This window comes from Vicugna pacos, chromosome 8 (assembly GCF_048564905.1).
Source record: "Vicugna pacos chromosome 8, VicPac4, whole genome shotgun sequence".
In the NCBI taxonomy this organism is placed as follows: domain Eukaryota; kingdom Metazoa; phylum Chordata; class Mammalia; order Artiodactyla; family Camelidae; genus Vicugna; species Vicugna pacos.
Genome location: NC_132994.1, coordinates 73,353,713 through 73,374,511, shown reverse-complemented (window position 1 = coordinate 73,374,511; position 20,799 = coordinate 73,353,713). Strand labels below are relative to the sequence as shown.

Here is a 20,799-nt window from a genome sequence, read left to right as displayed (position 1 = left end):
TTGCTTGCTTTTTATGGTATGAAATACATTTTAGTAGTGGAAGGAAATTTGTTTTATACCAAATCATGCCAAATTATGTTTTAAAAGCTATAGAGATACCCCTAGTTCTTGGGGAAAATCTCCAAGACCAGCTGAGATAGTCCATTTAAACAGCTGTTGAGGTAACTCGGCAGCGTTGAGTTATCACTACAAGTGTAGACACTCACTCTGCTTAGTTGCTCATGGCAGCAGCTGCATCATTAGGTATTAAGTATCCTTCCTATCTGGAGGTGGCACTAGGTTTGGGACAGTACAAAGTGACATAAACATATGAGTCCACCACTTTCTACCATTAGACTAAGAATACACACAGCTGTCCCTTTACTAAAACCTGAATGTCCTGGTATAGTTATGAAGGATTTTCGTATTAATTAGATCATCCATTATCTGTTGACCCTGAGCTCTTATTACTCACAGTTTACAGATAAGAAATTGAAGCAGAAAGATGTTAAGCTGATCAGTCTAAACTCTAGTGAAATTATGTCTAGAACATAGATCTTCTGACTCTTTGCCTATTGGAATGTTCTTTTTGTGGTCACATTTTTCTCCTGTTAGAGTTATTCAGCAGTACCTGCTAATATTTGCTGAATATTAACTATGCATATAGTATTGTATTAAGTACTTTGTATGATTTAACCATCAATTCTGTGAGGAAGGTAGACTTGTTATTTCCACATTACACATAAGAAATTAATGTTCTGATTAACGGAGTAACTTCTCTATTGCTACATGTCTAGTAATGGCAATTGGATTTGAAATCCAATCAATCTGATTCAAAAATACAAAGACATTTCTTTGACATTCCCATTGCTCTGACATTTGCATATTATTACATTTAAATGTATGTTTTAATGGAATCTTATTGTCAAGTCGTAGTAGTGCTGATTTAGGTATCTAGGATGCACAGAAGTAAATAGCTATTTATGGATTAGTTATTAACGTCATTTTGTTGAGGGTCTATGTATATCCCAGAGGGCAGTCTAGGGGTTGATGGTGTCTGGTTCTGCTTTCTCTGTTCAGAATCCTTTCTCTTGTGGAATTTTGCTTTTCCTGTCTGACTCCTATTTATTCCTCATATCTTAGCTTAAACAATAGTCCTTCCAAAAGTCTAGGCCAGGGGACCCTCCTTGTACCCCTCTGACAATTCGTGTGTTGATTAGTTCTTTAATTGCTTTTATCCTCCTAACTGGAAGAGTCTTTTCAATGTTTTATCTCCAGTGTAGCAAAATACTTGTCACATATTGGGTGCATAATTTGTTGAATGAATTAGTGACCTCAGTGACTTAAAATTAGCATCAAATGAATGTGTCTTAAGGAATAGATAGTTGCACATGAGAGTGGTTTCAAATTATAGAATAACTGAAGAGTGACTTTCTGAGATCAGAGACTTTATATTAACTGGAAGCCATTTTAAGTTTACATGTGGGTGCAAATATTTTCTGCTTACGCTTGTGCCCAGATGGAAACACAAGAGGGATCCCAACAGACTACCAGAGAACATGCAGAATTAGTGCTGCTTTGTTATTTTTGTCTCCATAAACCATGTCAAATGTGATACACTGCTGTTTTATAATATTTAAAATATTTAAAGGTTTTATTTTTTTAATTGAAGTATAGTTGATTTACGATATTGTGTTAGTTTTTGGTGTACAGCATGGTGATTCAGTTATATATATATATATATTCCTTTTCATATTCTTTTCAATATAGACTATTACAAGGTATTGAATATAGTTCCCTGTGCTATACAGTAGGACCTTGTTGTTTATCTATTTTATATATACTAGTTAGTATCTGCTAATCCTGAACTCAAAATTTACCCCTCCCCACCACCTTGCCCCCCTGGTAACCATAAGTTTGGTCTTTGTATCTGTAAGTCTGTTTCTGTTTTATAAATAAGTTCATTTGTGTCCTTTTTTTTTAAGATTCCACACATAAGTGATATCATATGGTATTTTTCTTTCTCTTTCTGGCTTCATTCAGTATGACAATCCCCAGGTTCATCCATGTGGTTGCAAATTGCATTATTTTATTCTTTTTATGGCTGAGCAGTATAAATATTCCACACATTCTTTATCTAGTCATCTGTTGATGGACATTTAGTTTGCTTCTGTGTGTTGGCTATTGCAAACAGTGCTTGTATGAACATTAAAGTTTTAATAGAAAATATATCAGCTCGTATTCTGAATAAAAATGAAAGGTAATTAAAATTGGGCCTATATTGTCAGAAAGCAGGGCAAAAAGCTGGGGGTAGAGTGAAAGAAGACTGAAATCTTAAACACCCCCAGACAACTCTCTAATGGGAACAATAAGGAGCTGCAGGTGTAGAATCCCATTCAGTGAGGTGCCAAACCCACAGTGTGCCATGTGTGCCATAATAGCTCTTCCAACACCAGCCTCTTCCAGTGAAGAGGGCTCTGTGATCGCTTGACAAAGAGCAGAGTTGAAATGACCTTGTGCCTACTCGCAGGACTGTCACTCTTGGAAAATACCTACTGTGCACAAGCAGCCCCTGGAAAGGTCCTGGTTGAGAGGAACCAAGGACCGAGCCCAGCACCACCTGTCAGCCATACAGATGAGCCATTTGGGACATGAGCCCTTTGGCCCTGGGTGAGCCCTCCTGACTGACCACACGTGGAGCAGGACGGACCTGACTTGCTGAGCCCTTGTGATTAAGCTTTTATTAAAATGTGGATTATATTTCCAGCAAGAGCAAAGACCAGACATTTCATGTTACAAAATAAGGGAAGATCCATGTTTTCATGATTAACAGATCTGTGTAAAAAATGGATACCTTTTCATGAAAACACAGTACTCTTAAGACATGCTTATATGAGGGCCAAGCACTTGTGTTGGAGACTAGGATTCTTAGGAAACTATTCTATGATTGCCCTAACACATACATAATCAGCTTGGGATCTCAGAGCTCTCTACAGCATGGATACCATTAACAAATTTTCACTGGGAATCAAGATTGGTTTGTGCATGTGAAAGTGCCTTGTAAACAACCCAGGTTCGTTCTAATGTAAGAGATGGCACAGCTATTACTTCTACTGTGATTATTATTTACCTGCTTGTTGACTAGAATTTACCAAACCGTTTTTCCTACTTCCTTCTGCCCCACATGAAATAGTTTCAGATGAAGGGTTAATTAGTATTACTATACTATCAATATCAGGAATGAAAATATTAACAAGGACTGGACTAGAAGCTTTCTTCATGTCTTTTAAGTTACAATTCATTGTCCTAATAACTCTCTTTATGCTTCAAAAATATTGTAGGAACAGTTGAGCTAATACACGAAAGTAAGTCCCTTCAGTCTGTAGTGTTCTCGTTTTTACACAGTTAACTGTATTGAGTCAGGTGTTCAAAGTCTGTGAAATATTCATGATTTAAAAAAATCATCATAGTCAATAAATTCAAGTTAAAGAAGAGCATATACATTAAGTAAAGCATATGTATGTTTGTTTGTTTGTTGATAAAATGTATTTTAAATTTAGCTTGCCAGAATAAATACACACTCACTCTCTAGTTATATTCATCATTTATTTCTTGATATCTCCTTGGCTGTAAAAAATCTGTTCTCTACTTAAAAGCTTAAAGGAATAACTCCAGGGAAGTGGTCAAATAGTCACATATTTTAACTGGAAAGTAAGTCTATGTTAAAAAAAAAAAAGTAGCTTGAGCATTTGGCAACCAAAATCACATATTAAATTATCATTTCTCAAATTTTCATTTTTGAAAGGTCTTTCTCCTCATCTGTAAAATAAGTGTGGCAGGTGACCCCCAGTGATCTCCCACCTCCTGGTATCCATGCTTTTGTGAAAGCCCTTCCTCTTGAATGTAGGTAGTTCTGGTGATTTCCTTCTAACCAAGAGAATGTAGCAAAAGTGATGAGATATCTGCCACTCCCTTGATCATGTTACATAAGACTTCTCTTGATTACATTATAGAAGACTGCATCTTAAGAGATTATGTCCTGCTGCCTTACTGAAGTAAGCACCCAAGTTTAGGAAGGCCACATGGCAAGGAACTGTAGGAGGCTTCCAGCCAACAGGCAGCAAAAAGCTGATACCCTCACAATTACAGATACAAAAAAATTAATTCTGACAGCCATATGAGAGAGCTTAGAAACTGATGCTTCTCCAGTCAAACCTCCAGATAAGAATAGAGCCCTGCTGGTATCTTGACAGCAACCATGTGAGACCCTGAGCAGAGAACCCGGTTAAGCCATGCCCAAACTCATGGCCCACAGAAATTGTGAGATTACAAATATGTGTTGTTATAAAAGAAATAACTGATACCACAGAAATACAAAAAAAAACCCATAAGATAATACTACGAACAGTTATATGACAACAAATTGGACAACCTAGAAGAAGTGGACAAATTTCTAGAAACATACAACCTGCCAAGACTGAATCAGGAAGAAACAGGCAATCTGAACAGACCAATCACTAGCAGTGAGAGTAAATTTGTGATGAAAACAAGAAACAAAACAAGAAACTCCTAACAGATGAAAGTCTGGAACTGGAGGGCTTCACAGGGCAATTCTACCAAACATATGAGGAAGAGTTAATACCTATCATTCTCAAACTATTCCAAAAGCTTGAAGAGGATGAAACATTCCCAAATCATTCTATGAGGCTGCAATTACCTTGATACCAAAAACCAGACAAAGATATTAGAAAAGAAGAAAGGAAGAAAGGAAGAAAGGAAGGAAGGAAGGAAGGAAGGAAAGGAAAAGAAGTAAGGAAGAAAGTGATTACAGGCCAGTATCTTTGATGACTATAGATGCAAAAATTATCAACACAATATTAGCAAAACAAATCCAACAAATCCAATACTTTTATTTCAAGAGTGCAAGGGTGGTTCAATATTTGCAAATCAATCAATGTGATATACCATATTCACAAAAGGATAAAAGTCACATGATCATCTCAATAAATGCAGAAAAGGAATTTGACAAAATTCAACATCCATTCATGATTAAAACCTCTCACCCAAGTTGATACAGGAGAAATATATCTCCACATAATAAAGACCATTTATGAAAAACCCATGTCTAACATCATACTTACTGGTGAAAAGCTGAAAACCTTTCCTCCAAAATTAAAAACAATAAAAATATGCCCACTGTCACCACTTCTGTTTAACACAATATTGGAGATCCTAGCCAAAGCGATCAGACAAGAAAAAGAAATAAAAGGAATCCAAATTGGAAGGGAAAATGTAAAATTGTTATATTTGCAGATGACATGATATTATATATAGAAAACCCAAAAGTTTCCACCAAAAAGCTGTTAGAACTAATTAATGAATTCAGTAAAGTTGCCAGATACAAGATTAATATACAGAAATATATTACTTTTCTTAAAAAAAATTCAATTTAAAATCACAACAAAAAGAATAAAATACCTAGGAGTAAATTTAACCAAGGAGGTGAAAGATCTATACTCTGAAAACTATAAAATATTGATGAAGGAAATGCAAGATGATACAAAGATGTGGAAAGATATTCTCTGTTCTTGGATTGGTAGAATTAGCATTGTTAAAATACCTGTACTACCCAAGGTAATCTGTAGACTCAGTGCTATCCCTATCAAAATAACAACAGCATTTCTTACAGACCTAGAACAAATAATTCTAAAATGTGTATGGAAACACAAAAGACCCAGAATAGCCAAAGCAATCTTGAGAAAGAAGAACAAAGCTGGAGTTATCACACTCTCTGACTTCAGAATATACCACAAAGTTACAGTTATCAAAATAGTGTGGTACTGGCACAAACACAGACATGTAGATCAATGGGATAGAATAGAGAGCCCGGAAATAAACCCATGCACCCAGTCAATCAATCTACAATCAAGGAGGCAAGAACACACAATGAGGAAAACACAGTCTCTTCAATAAGTGGTGCAGGGAAAACTGAACAGTTACATGTAAAAGAATGAGACAAGAACATTTCTTCACATTAGATACAAAAATAAACTCAAAATGGATTAAAGACCCAAATATAAGACATGAAACCATAAAACTCCCAGAAGAGAACACAGGCATAACAGTTATTGACATAAATAATAGCAATATTTTTTTGGGATCAGTCTCCTAAGGCAAAAGAAATAAAAAATGAATAAACAAATGGGACCTAATTAGGCTTAAAAGCATTTGCACAGCAAAGGAAACCATCAACAACAGGAAAAGACAGCCTACTGAATGAGAGAAAATACTTGAAAATGATATGATCAGTAGAGTTTAATATCCAAAATACATAAACAGTTCACACAACTCAATATTTTAAAAAACCCAATCAAAAAATGGGCAGAAGACCTGAATAGATACTTTTCCAAAGAAGACATATAGATGGCTAACAAGCAAATGAAAAGACACTCAACATCGCTAATTATTAGAAAAATGCAAATCAAAACCACAATAAGATGTCACCTCACACCTGTTACATACAATGGCAACATCAAAAAATCTACAAATAACAATTTTGATGACAATGTAGAGAAAAAGGAACCCTTTTACACTGTGGGAATGTAAACTGGTTCAACCACTATAGAAAACAGTATGGAGGTTTCTCAATAAACTAAAACTAAAGCTATTATATAATCCAGCAATCCTACTCCTGGGTATATTTCTGGAAAAAACAAAAACATGAATTTAAAAAGATACATGCACCCCAATATTCATAGCAGCATTATTTACAATAGCCAACATATGGAAGCAATCTAAGTGTCCATCAGCAGATGAATGGATAAAGAAGATATGATATATATATATATGTGTGTGTGCACATATGTGTGTGTGTATATATATATACCAGTACCTGCTACAGTGTTAAGAAAAATAATTTTTCTCACCTGAATAATGTCATACACTTGCATTTGTGATTCAATAAAAAGTTTAAGAGCATAATAAATGTCTTCTAATAAACATTATATTAGTCTTAACTAATATGTAACTGCTCAAAAAAAAAAAAGAGAATAATATGATGGACTTTCAAAGATTTTTTTTCACCCACCTTCTGCCAGATTCTTTACCTACCTGACTTTCCCCGGGACACACCCATGATGAACTGTGAGAGACTCTTTGGGTCTTTAACTGTTCTATGTGGAGAGGTACCTTCAGGACATCACAAGGACAAAGAGGGAAAAGGCAGGTGACAAGAAGTTTAAGGATCCATCCTTCTTCTCCAAGCAGAATAGACTTGCTTTATTTGTTTTATACTTGGGATTCTATAAACAATTCATTGGAGGAAAGTTATGCTTTAAAAGAAAACAAAACACAACTTTGAAAAACACAGACCTTTCAGTTTTACAGTTTTATGGATGAGAAAATTAAAGCCTGATTCAATTAAGATATTTCTGAGTAGTCACTGTTTATGTACAGCATTTTGCTGTCCATATCAAAGCACATAAGTAGGACGTGGTTCTTCACTTAGGAACTCTGGATGTAGCTGGATGTTGAACATTAATGCCCCACTCAACGCCACAGAACTGGTTAGTCTTTTGCTTTAATTGATAGTGCTTGGATTATCCTACCATGGAAGTTACAGACTATTCCTCCAAAGGCAACAAGGGGAAATTACTGAAGAGGTAAAGATGTTTTTTTTAAAAAAAATTAAAATAGTTTCATCACATGGATTCATGTTCTTTAAACCTTGTTGGCTGTGGCCCCTAATCCTTCTGCCGCATTTATCAAGTCTGGGTGCTGAAGGGTAAATACAGAAATGGTTAACATTTTTTGAGAACCTACTGTGTGCCCAGCACTGGCCTAATCATTTTATGTTTAATCCTTGCAACACTCCTGTGAGGCAAGTTCTCTTATTGCTCCCCTGTCCTGGGCTAGCTGATCCCTGACTGGTTAAGAGACATTCCTGAAATTGTAGAGTGACTGAGAGGCGGGGCCTCAGTAAATACTTGTTGAGTAAGTGAATGGTATAAAATTCAGTTCATTGTTTTAAATTATGAAACAGTTTACACTCAATAAAATTACAGAATTTAAGGGTTCAGTTCCATGAGACTTGGCAGTTACCTACACTCATGTAACTACTATCCCAGTCAAAATACAGAACATTTCCAAAAACTTTCCTCACACACCTTTCCAGTCAAGACAATCATCTTCTGATTTCTATCACCATAGATTAGTCTTTTTACCAACATTTAGTACTATCAGTCTTTTTTTTTTAATTTTAGCTATCATACTGGCTAAGATGTGAAATTGTATTTTGTTATTTTAATTTGCATTTTCCAGATTATTAATGATGTTGATGATCTTTTTATATGATTATTGGCCACTTGTATGTCTCCTTCTGAAAATAATCTGTTCAAATCTTTTAATTATTTTGAATTGGGGTGCTTGTCTGTATGGTATTGACTGTTTAAATTCCTTTATATATTCTAGAGATGAATTATTTTATAGATATATGTATTGCAATAATTTCTTCAGTCTGTGGATTCCATATTCATGTTTAATAGTGCCTTTGGATGAGCAGAAGTTTTTTTTAATTTTCATTCAAGTTCAATTTATAAAGTTTTTCATTTATGGTTAGAGGTTTCTGTATCCTTATAAAAAAAGTTCTATCTGTTCCAAGGTTGAAAGACATTCTCATTTGTTTTCTTCTAGAAAGCATATGGAGTGAGGAAGGGGTTTAGATATCAATGTTCAGTTGTTCAAACACCATTTGACACAAAGATTCTCCTTCCCTCACAGAATTTTCTTAGCAATTGCTCGGTTCATTTTTTTCCTAATACATTTTACTGAGAAATAGTTTGTGTGAAATAGACTGCTTCTATTTAAATGGTACAACGTGAAGAGTTCTGACAACTGTATAATTCCACAAAACCACCATCACCATCAAGACAGAGAACATTTCCGTAACCCCTGTATTAGTTTGCTAGGGGTGCCGTAATAGAGTGCCATCAACTGGGTGGTTTAAACAATGAAACGTATTTACTCACAATTCTGGAGGCTGGCAGTCTGAGATTAAGCTGCCAGCCAGGCTGGTTTCTCCGGACGCCTCTTGCCTTGGCTTATAGATGGTCGGCTTCTCCTGTCCCTTCACGTGATCTTTCCTCCTTGCGTGTCTGTGCTCCAATCTCTTCTTTTTAAGGATATCTTTTAAGGACACCAGTCATATTGAATTAAGGTCCACCATAATGACCTTGTTTTAACTTAATTACCTCTTTAAAGACCCTGTCTCCAAATAAAGACTTTAACATGTGATGTGAATTTTGAGAGAACACAACTCCGCCCATAACAACCCCAAAATATCCTTCACACTCTTCTGTAGCCTGTTCCACCCTCTGCCTGCCACCCCGAAGATAACACTGGTCTGTTTTTGCCACTATGGATTTGTTTACATTTTATATAAGGGGAATTATGCAGTATATTCTATTTCAAATCTGGGTTCCTTCTCTCATATAGCTTTGAGAGTCAACCATGTTGTTGTGTAATCTGGAAACAGAAGAGGGAAGAAATGAAAAACCCACTGGGCTAAGTCAGGTCCCTTGAAACTGGCCTCTTATTGCCTATCTACTAAATTAAAAATAACCTTATTCGGGGAGTTCTACTCTGAGAAATAAGAGATCCTAGTTTCAACAGTTGTCATTTTTAAATAAGTCAACATGTGCCAGGCACTTGGCAGAAATATTACAAGTGTTGTTTCATTTAGTTTCATGAAAGCCCTGTGAAGGAAGTATTCAACCCCTCACTTTTCAGATGAGGAACCTAGGGTTACAAACTGAAACTTTCTCAAGAGCATATAGCTAATAACTGGTGGAACTGGGATTCAATAGGTTGGTGAACTTTGACATGACTTCTCTGTGTTACTTTGTTGCAGACAGAGAGGAAAAGATCGGAGGGCGGATGGAAGCCTCTGAGTGTAGCCGCCCTTGTAATGTCACCAGTATAATTTTCAAAATAATTTTAGTCCCTTAAGTTTAATTATATGACTTAGATGTTTGTGGAATCACTCAAGAGGATATTTTAAATGCAACACATTTGATGATAACTTGAAATAATTGGTAAAAATGTAGTTTAAGTAAAATACTATTAGAATTACCCTTTTCAAAAATGTAAATGCCAAGACTTTGTACAAACACTTTGTAAAGCATTATCTGTATTTTTTTAAGCGGCACTGTATATACCCACCTGTGAAGAACAGATTATAGAATTTGTTTAGATAATTCAGAAGAAAAAAAAACACACTTTTGTTTTAGCTGCCTGTCTGAATCTTGTCAGAGTGATATTTGGATAAGAATTAGCCAGTTAAGTACTACAGTTTTCCACCTGATTGGACATGACAAGACATAGCCAAAGTGACTTGTAGATTTGTTCTAGAATTCTTAACAATAAATATTACTTTAAGATTCATATTTGATAAACTTTTATCACTGTTTTTCATGCATCTGAGTCATTTTTTGGAATTTCTGATTTACATGCACGTTGGCAATGTGTTTAAATAATATTCTGCTTCATGATTTTCAGTTGGTGGTAATATTAGTCAAGGCAAATCTCCCAATGCTGTAATTTTCCACTCTCTTACTGATTCAAGCAACTTGAATCACTGGATTCTATCAATGCCTTTTCAGATTTCACAAGTCAACAGTCCTAACGTTTTAATTGAAGTAATTTCTCACTTGAGACCCAGAACACAGCTACTTATACAAATGACTGAGATTCTACATGGGCCAAGATGCTGCTGCAATATATTTTAAGTACTTTTCAATATGAACTTGAAAAATCTTATTTACTACCAAGGATTGGTGAACTTTTTCCCTTAAGGGCCCGGTAGTAAGTATTTTAGGCTTTTTGGATCACATCCTCTGTGTTTCAACAGCTCCATTAGCCCTTGCTTGTGGAAGCAGCGTAGGCAGCACATGAATGAATCACCACGGCCCTGTCCCGTAAGCTACATGTGGACATGGAACTGTGAATGTCATTTACTTTTCATGTGCCATGGAATGCTCTTCTTACCACGCTTTTCAATAACAGTTAGTCGTGGGCTGTATGAAAACGACCCCGAGGCTGGATTTGGCCAGCTGACCCTGGCTGGCGTGCTCACTCCCCATACAGGAGCTCAGCTGACGCACGTGTTTTTCTTGGTTGTAACCACTACTGCACAAAAAAAAAGAGAAAGTTTTCTGAAAATCAGCCACATGATTCTTCATTAAGACATGCATTTCACACTGTTCTACCTGACATTTTTTTCAGATCTCTCTCTTCAATTCTCTACATCTGAGAGAGAAAATGCATTTTGGGATTCTTCCCCTTGCACGCTCTACTTCATAGCCCCTTTGTGCTGCCATGTGATGTGCAGCCCTTTTTAATCCCGTTATCTGGACACCTTTCTTACTCCTACACAATTAATTATAAATGCTTTAACCATAAAACCATTAAAACATAGCATGCAATGATTAACCAGTTACCATTTTATATTTTCTAAAACTGGAAAGGAATGAAGTTAAATCTGCTTTGTAAGGCCACTGTGTCTGCACAGACACCTCGGGTGCTGGGAACCCTCTGTATCAGTAAGGGAATGGGGGGCACCCCCAGGTCCAAAACCCCGGAAGCCAGCTGAGGACCAGCCTTGGGAGCAGCCTCTCTAAGGACAGCAGCCTGGGGCCTGTCACCTCTTTTCTGCACAGTGACTTCCTTCCAGTTTAAGCAGTGGCTTTTGCTTGAATGATCTGTGAACTCAAAACTTAGCTTCTTTTAAGGTTTAAGTAGCCCCCGTGGAAGTTTGGCCTATCTCTCTAAGGTAGATGTGCAGCCTCCCGGATCCCCTCTGCTTCAGTTGTGTGTGTGTTGTGTGTGTGCGTGTGCGTGTATGTCTGTGCACCTGTGTGTGGTATGCTTGTGTATGAGCCTGCAGTGTGTGCGTGTGTGTGTTGGTGAAGATGTGTAGGGGGTGGGCAGGAGGGAGGGAGGGGTGGGCATTCTTGGGGACGTGGGGTGTGCTGAGATCTTTGGGTGTGTGCGATCGCTAGTGCGCGCGGCAAGGGGCCGGGCAGCTGCTTGACCTGGGGCCCGGAGGGCGCGGTCCTGGTGCTGACGGTAACGACCGATTTCACTGCTAGCTTGAACCTCCGGCAAGGTCTCAACGTCTTCCGTGGAAGAATCGCCACAGGCACGGCCCCTTGTCCTAACCGTCCTCTTCCCCGGGTGGGCCCGGCCCTCGCAACACATCTGGTGGATGCTGTCGTCACCGCAGCCCTGGACGCTCCTTCCTCTCCCCCGTCCTTCCCCGCCGCAGCCAAGGACACGCGGCCAGCTGGCGGGTGGCTGTCCCGCCGAGGCACACCCCGTGGGCGCGCTCAGAGCGGGGCGGGTTTGGCTCTTCTTCCCCAGGCGGACGAGCCAACTTCGCCGCTCTGCGTCTCCCAGGCACTTTTCACCGTTCTCCCTCTTAAGTGACAATTGCGTTTGCTAGATCTTAAAGGCACTGCTACTACTGCTTTAAAATTCTACTTTGATTTTCGTTTCCAAGCAGGGGATCTGACCTTTCTCTCCAGATTTTAGGATCTTCTGTTTATGAAAATGTGTCTTTCTCCCTGTTTGCTGCTCCAGGTCTCCCTCTGCTCTCTCTCCCATCTGCCTTCTTCTTGAGCCCTCAGGCTCCTTGGGGTCCCCCGGCGCAGAGACCCCCTCCTCTGCTGCAGCCAATTGCAGATTTCCAGAAAAGTTTGGAAGTCTCTTCTCAGCCACACTTTTGCCTTCTGTTTTCCTTGGTCCTATGGGTTTACACGGTGCTAGTTATTAAGTCTAATTCTCACGGTGCCTCAGGGTGGGGAGGAGACGAGGTGCCTGCTCAGCCTGCGGACCGTGCCAGGCGGCCCTCCGGGTGGAGTCCGCGTGTTCCCCTACTGCCCCCAAAGAGTCTTATTGAGTGTAATTTGCATGTGTGTTTTCATTTTAAAGTCACCAACTGAAATCACAATGAACTTAAGGGAATGAATTACGTTTTTAAACAATTAAATGTAACTGTGGTCGGGAAACTACTGCATGTACGTGTCAGATGTGTTTGGAGCCATGTGCCAGACACCGTCTTGGTGCAGTTATGAAAATGGCTGTGATCCCCCGAAGGGGTCCTGAGAACCCCCAGGGTCTATGAATCGTTGTTCAAAAATCATTGGACTACAGATTAGCTTCACTGTCATTTTATAAGATAAATCGATTTTAGAAAATGTATTAGGGGGTATGTTTGATTTACGATTTGTGCACTAAGTATATGCTGTTTTTTTCTCAAAGGGTCCTTCTTGCTGGGAAGATGTCTTGATCCCAAACCGGATGAGCGGTGAATGCCAGTCTCCAAACTGCCCTGGGACTAGAGCAGTAAGTACTGATCAAATCCATTCTTTCATTTTGGCATCTCCAGTTTTTACTGGGAAATTAGAATAGAGATAAAATGCTAATTGGCTTCTTTCCATCTGACTAGATTTACTTAAAGTGTTGTAAGATTCAAAAGTATTCATAATAGTCACCAAAAATCCCACCTGGGTCATTGCCCTCCAGTGTCACTTTCCGAGAGACTTCCCCACTTAGGGTGACTATGTTGAAACAAACAATCTGAATCTCCTTACTAGGTATATTCGTGGAATATGAAGAAAAGGTAGTTCAGAGTCTGGCAAAAGAAAATGACAAAACTGTAACGTTAATCTTTTTCCTAATGCGACGTTATTTTACTTTTACATTCGACATCAATCATACTTTCTCTTTCTACCTTTCTTAGCCGTTTTCTGACATAGTGGGCTGTTCGAAAATCTAGCTGGATGACCCGCTGTAAATGGAATCACCATCCTCTGTTCTCTGCAGTCCTTTTTCTCTTTATAAAAATACACCGTATATTTCATATAGGGAGGCTATTCCTTAAGTAAGACCCTAGGTACTGAAATTATTGTTAAATAATTTACTCTTATGGTCATATTTCTAATTTGTGCATTATTATACTTTTTACTTGGAAAATCCTTGGGTCCATTATAATCTGACTGTATATATTTTCTGAGCTGTAAATACTGCCACGGCGCCAACACAAACGTCAGTATTAGTGCGCAGACTGTCACAGCCAGCTGGCAGTTAATATCTTCTCTGAGGAGCAAAGCCTGTCAGTAGCAACAGGTAGGGTGTTCGAGCGAGGACCATTAGACGCACCCTCTCTCATCCACCTGCCGGACGATTGCAAGGACGCTGAGATAGCAAGTGAGCAGCAGTAACAATCATTCCCCATCAAAAGGGACTAGGGACACTGAACAGATTTGTATTAATGCAAATCCTGGAGAAAAATAATGACTTGTGTGTCACTCACAGATATCCAGGCATAACAGTGTCTTGCAAGTTTGCAACTGGGATGAAATTAATGTGTATACACTTTATAGGGAAGGATTCTTAAGTATAATTATATATAAATGCATATATGCATACAAATGTGATATGTATGTACTATATTATACATAGTATGTAGGTATAATTACATTTAACAGTAATTTAAATCCTCTGGTATGTATAACGTTGCGATCTCTGTATCGTCTTTGCAGCAATGTGAGGTCTTTTGAAAATCTGCTTCAGTCACTGACAGCCTGACTGCCTCTAGGTTTCATATAAATTGGTAGGATTCAGTCACAACAGAATAGACAATTTTGCATCTCTAAGGATTTAGCTTCAAATTAGTCAAAGGGGGTACTGTGCTGAGAGGGGTTGAAAATCATGCCCTTTGCTTGTTGAATATACAAATTACCTTATTTATCAATACATAAAATTTAGTATACATTAATTTATATTGCAGCTTTATTTCTGACAGCATGGTGAACTGACACCTTTGAAAATCCTTGCAGTACAACACACAATAAAAATACTGGATTAAATTCCAGACACATATTTCAAGAGAATGGCTGTGCTGACTACATGGTAAGGAAAGTGTATATGCCAAAAAAAAGAGAAGGTGGGACACGAGAGAAGAAACTGTCTGAGCTGAAGCCACTGACTGCTGGGGGTTGGAGCCTCACACTGGGCGCACACTGGAGGCTGCAGGTGAGCTTAGGGCCTCATCAAGGTGGAAAACGGAACCACAGAGTTCTCCATAAAGCCGCACGCATGGAACTTGACTCCTTCCTTGAATCCAGTGGGGAGAGGAAGGTGCTAGGCAGAGTTACCTGTTTTATTTTCACTCTAGGTAGAAATGATGCTCTAAGGATGTATAAGCTCAACCCCATCTTTACCTGAGTTTGGGGCCAATATTCACTCCTTCCGTGTGTACCTGTGTAAAGCCCTGGGTCTAGAGTGGTGTGTAAGGTGGCCACGTGCTGGCGGTGCCAGGAGCTGGGTTGAGACTAACCCAAATCTTCCCAGGAGGCCTGTGCTCTCAAATGATCCCCAAAATAATTTGCTCAGATAAAGTTTCAACAAGGACGAGCTAACAGTCAGAACAATCACAAATGGAAGCATGCCATCCTGAGTGAGAGTGAGCAGAGTTCAAACCTGGAAAGAATATAGAGATTAAAATTGTCTGAGATGGAATGTAAGGATGCTTAATGTGTTTAAAAATGAAAGTGCACATAACAAATGATTAAAGAACAAAAGACTACCAGAAATATCCAGTCAGATTAAAAAATGAAATACAAACATACATGAGCACACGTAAGTGCACATGCTAACATGAGAAGTTCTAGAATTAAAAACTATAATCATTGACATAAAATTAACTAAATGGGTTAAGTAGCAGGTAAGTAGGTGAAAGAGAAGTTATAACTTAGATCTGAACTTGGCCTGATCCCACACTCATAAACTCCTGCCAGAGTGTGACCTTTCTGGTGACAGGGGACGCAGGGGCTTCAGAAGCAGCTTTCCCACGTTCACTGCACTCCTACGCACTTCTGCGGTATGGACTTCCTGATTCTGAAGGAGGTGGGAGCTGGACTCCAGGCTCTGTTATCCGCTGCACTCAAAATCCCTTTCCTTAATTTCTTTTGGGCTGTTTTGTTTAGAGTATAGATATGCAGCTGATTTCTGTATATTAATTTTGTATCCTGCAACTTTATCAAATTCATTGATGAATTCTAGTAGTTTTCTGGTCTCTTCTTTAAGGTTTTCTGTGTATAGTATCATGTCATCTGCAAACAGTGACAGTTTTACTTCTTCATTTCCAATTTGGATTCCTTTTATTTCTTTTTCTTCACTGATTGCTATGGCTAGAACTTCCAAAACTATGTTGAATAAAAATGGTGAGAGTGGGCATCCTTGTCTTATTCCTGAACTTAGAGGAAATGATTTCAGCTTTTCCCCATTAAGTATGATGTTAGCTGTGGGTTTGTCATATATGGCCTTTATTATGTTGAGATATGTTCTGTCTATGCCCACTTATAGAGTTTTTATCATAAATGGGTGTTGAATTTTATCAAAAGCTTTTTATGCATCTGTTGAAATGACCAAATGGTTTTTATTCTTCAATTTGCTAATGTGATGCATCGCATTGATTGATTTGTGGATATTGAAAAATCCCTGCATCCTTGGGACAAATCCCACTTGATCATGGTGTATGAGCCTTTTAATGCGTTGTTGGAGTTGACTTGCTAGTTATTTTGTTAAAGATTTTTGCGTCTATATTCATAAGTGATATTGGCCTGTGATTTTCTTTTTTTCTGATTTTTCTTTTTCTCTGGTTTTGGTATCAGGGTGATGGTGGCCTCATAAAATGAGTTTGGAAGTGTTCCTTCCTCTGCAATTTTTTGGAATAGTTTTAGAAAGATAAGTGTTCATTCTTTTCTAAATGTTTGGTAGAATTGACCTGTGAAGCCATCTGGTCCTGGACTTTGGTTTATTGGGAGTTTTAAAATTTCTGATTCAATTTCAGTACTGGTAGTTGGTCAATTCATATCGTCTATTTCTTCCTGCTTCAGTCTTGGCAACTTGTACCTTTCTAAGAAATTTTCCATTCCTTCTATGTTGTCCTTTGGATAAAAAAGATGTGGTATATATGGATACATAATGGAATATTACTTGGCCGTGAAAAAGAATAAAATCTTGCCATTTGCAACAACACGGATGAACCAAAAAGGTATTATGCTAAGTAAAATATGTTGGACCGAGAAAGACAAATACTGTATGACTTCACTTATAAGTGGAATCTAAAAAGCAAAACAAATAACAAATGTTAAAAACCAGAAAAAGAGTCAAGATACAGACCTCAAACAGGTGATTGCTGGTAGAGGGTAGGGATGGAGAGAAACAGATGAGGGAGATTAAGAGGAACAAATTTCCAGTCACAAAATAAATGAGTCACAAATATGAAATGTACAGTGTGGGGAATGCAGTCAATTAATTACATGATATCTTTCATGACAGACAGTAACTAGACCCATTGTAGCGATCATTTTGAAATTATAGAGATACTGAATCATTATGTTGTGTACCAGGAACTAATATAGTGTTGGAGGTTAATTATATTTCAAAAACAAACTAACTCATGAAAAAAGAGGAAAAAGAAACAACAACCCATTCTTTGCTTGAAACTTTCTTGTGCTTCACATGAAAGGCTTTCCTCTGGTGTGTAATTCTGAGGACACCTCGCACTCCTGACACTGAGGGGTTCTTCTCCTTCGTGAATTTTCTGGTGGTAAATAGGGCTACTTATCCTCAAAAGCCTTTCTGAGCACCATGAGTTTATAGGTTCAAGGCTGGGTCTCATGTCCCTGGGCCAGGCTCAAGCCTTTGCTGTCCAGTGCCCAGGCCTCCTCAACACACCCCTGTTGGGGGACCATGTGGGGTTCGAGTCCCAGGGAGGACAGGAGTGCAGAGCTGTCCAGCACACAGCACGGTAGCTGCTGCCCCTCAGGGCCTTGTCACAGAGCCTGTCTCCTCCTGGAGGGGCTCATAACCCCACCGTCAAAGGTCATGGGTCCCCTGCTAAGTCTATCACCTCCACTCCATCATCTGAACCATAGGCTGGCAGCCATCTTGGAAGCTGCCCCATATAACCCCCTGGGAAGCAGATCCTGGCCCAGTGATCTGGTCAGGCTAGTCATTTTCAACGTGGAATGCTTTGAGTTAAAGATGCCTTTAAGTTAAAGAGACATCATCCAGAGTATTGGAATACAATACAGGTGTCAAGTGGGCAGGAAGGAAGGAAGGAAAAGAAAGAATAAAGAGGAGAAGAGTGAAATACAGGAAAGTAGAACAAATAAGTAGCACACACCAAAAAAAAAAAGTGGTAGAAATAAAACCAAATATAACAGTAATTAAATTAAATGTAAATGCACTAACTGGAGTTTAGAAGGCAGATTCTTAGATCGGATGAAAAGGAAAAAAAAAGATACAACCTTTGCAGATTACAAAAGATATATCTAAAACATGAGAACAAAAACATTGAAAGTAAAAGAATAGAAAATGATATGCCAGACAAATATTCACCAAAGATAGCTGTTGAAACTATTTTAATTGCATATAAAATAGATCTGAGGGAAAAAAAGACATTATTAAAAATTTAAAAAAGCATTTTCAAAAATAGATTTTGATAAAAGGCTTAATAACCCAGAAAGATATAATAGTTTAAAAATTGTGTGATCTTAGTAACATGGACTCAAAGTGTATTAAGGACAAATTGTCAGAGTTCACAAATTACATAGAGAAATCCACCATCATGGTGGGAGATGGTAATGTGACTCTGAGGGGCAGGGCAAACTCAGGCAGCTTCAACGACTGACACAACCGCGGAACAGGCTGGCTTCTTGAGCTCTACGCCCAACAGCTGGAGGACACCCCTATTCTCAAGCATTTGTGGACATTTCAGCATGTTTTAGGGCATCAAGCATTTAAATACCACTAACAGAAACAAAACCACACAAACCCCGTAAACATGGAAATTCAATTGACTTAGTCAGTACAAAAATCCAAATGGAAATATGGGCTCAAACAATAATGAAAATATGCCACATATCGAATCTTTTGGGATGTAGCTAAATTAGTATTTTAAATGCTAGTTTTATAAAAGAAGACTGGATAACATTATTGAAACATACTTTTTAGGAAGGGAGAAAAATGGTCATATCTGTTTCTCTTTTTTCTTCCGTATCTAATGAACACTAGATAAATGTTGGTTAAATAAAGGAGTTGAAGGTATGCGCACTTCTGAATAGCTATGCCAGAGGCTGGGCAGGCATGCTCAGATGAGAAGGTTAGTTCCCTCTTCCGCGCTCTCATCTTAAAACCATTTTTCTGGATTGCGTTTTTACAGTGAAGCCAAATATAAACTATGACTCATACTTTCTAGAGCATTGTGTGTGGTATTTGTTTCTTAAGAAGGTGAGAAGACAGGCATTTTAAGTAGTTTATCATACTTACATTTGCAAAGTATTTTAAATCCGACACTATTTTGTACACTCTGTATTATATTATCATAAAAAGTTTAATTTCTATTCCTTGAATAAAATACCCATCTATTTAAAATTCAAATGAGCTTGGTCTCTAATGCATTCTTAATTAATATTTATGCTTTTAAAGATAATCTAACTAGATCATTTTAAATAGTAGTAAAATTTAACCTTGGTTTTTAAGACTACAAATATAAACTTGACCCTAATTACACTGTAGACAGAGGACTCTGAAACTAATTCAGTCCTACACTAGCCACTGTTACCCTAGGAAGGAACATCATATTAGTTCTGAAAGGCGTCTTACGTTTCTATAAAAAGAATTCTAGTCAACGCAAAGGATGTACGCTTGAGATTAAAAGAGGGACAAAAATAATTAGGAGTTTTTCCATTAATGAAAGTAATTAACTTTGGGTACGATATAGACTTTAATTTTTATGTCGTAAATCTTCATTTTATATTTTCCCTGTGATACCTTGAACAATAAAGGTATTTGTGTTTCTGTGCATATTGGGGTGCATGTATTTTTCTTGCTCGCTCACGAGAGGCTACATACAAGCACACCCGGAAGTCCTGCTTTCTAGGTGTTGTCCTGATCTCCAAAGCATCACTTTCAAAAGTGAGTGTTCCCTCCCTGTCACACCCTCCGCTGTGAAGACCCCTGGCTCAGTGATGCTTCTGTAGTAATGCAGGGTTTCTCAGCCAACTGTGAGAGTGTCGCCTTCTCCCCAACACCTGACAATTGGATGGTCAGATTCCAGATAAGGAGATCATCCCTGGGATGAAAAAGAAAAAAAATACAATTATATTTTGTCTTAGCCTTTCAGGCTGCTATACCAAAAATACCATAAATTGGGTGGCATATAAACAACAAATAATTACTTCTCACAGTTGTGGAAGATGGAAGTCCAATGTCAAGGCTCCAGCAGACTCAGTACCTGGTGAGAGCCCACTTCTGATCTTCAGATGGCCGTCTGCTTGCTGCGTCCTCATGTGGAGGCAGGGGAGGGAGCTCTCCGGGGTCTCTTCTAATTAGGGCACTAATCCCATTCCGGAGGGCTCTGCTCTCACGACCTAATCACCTCCAAATACCATCACAGTGGGGGGTAAGCTTCAGCATCTGAATCTGGGTGGACACAAACATTCAGATCATTGCAATCTGCAAATAACAAATCACCAAGGTCATCATTTTTATGCTTACTGAAGGGTATTGATTTTTACTTCTTAACAGACAATAGTATGCATTGTATTGTGTATTTTTCAGAAATAATATTTACTGACTTCCATGTAACAATATAAAACAATGCAAAACAATGTAAAATTTTCTTTTGTAGATTATTTGATTTTGACCAGAGTTAAGCTCTTTTACATAGAATTTTTCTTTCTTATCAGG

At 38.3% G+C, this 20,799-nt stretch overlaps 1 protein-coding gene across 4 annotated transcripts in view; it reads left to right on the top strand.

The window, feature by feature from the left end:
• Positions 1–20,799, top strand: part of PRKN (parkin RBR E3 ubiquitin protein ligase) — a 1,151,747-nt gene that overhangs the window by 533,070 nt on the left and 597,878 nt on the right. For all 4 annotated transcript variants that reach the window (XM_072966149.1, XM_072966148.1, XM_072966150.1 and 1 more), the window contains one exon: positions 13,297–13,380. In XM_072966149.1, the coding sequence (XP_072822250.1) occupies positions 13,297–13,380 (84 nt within the window). The remainder of the gene's footprint in view (positions 1–13,296; positions 13,381–20,799) is intronic.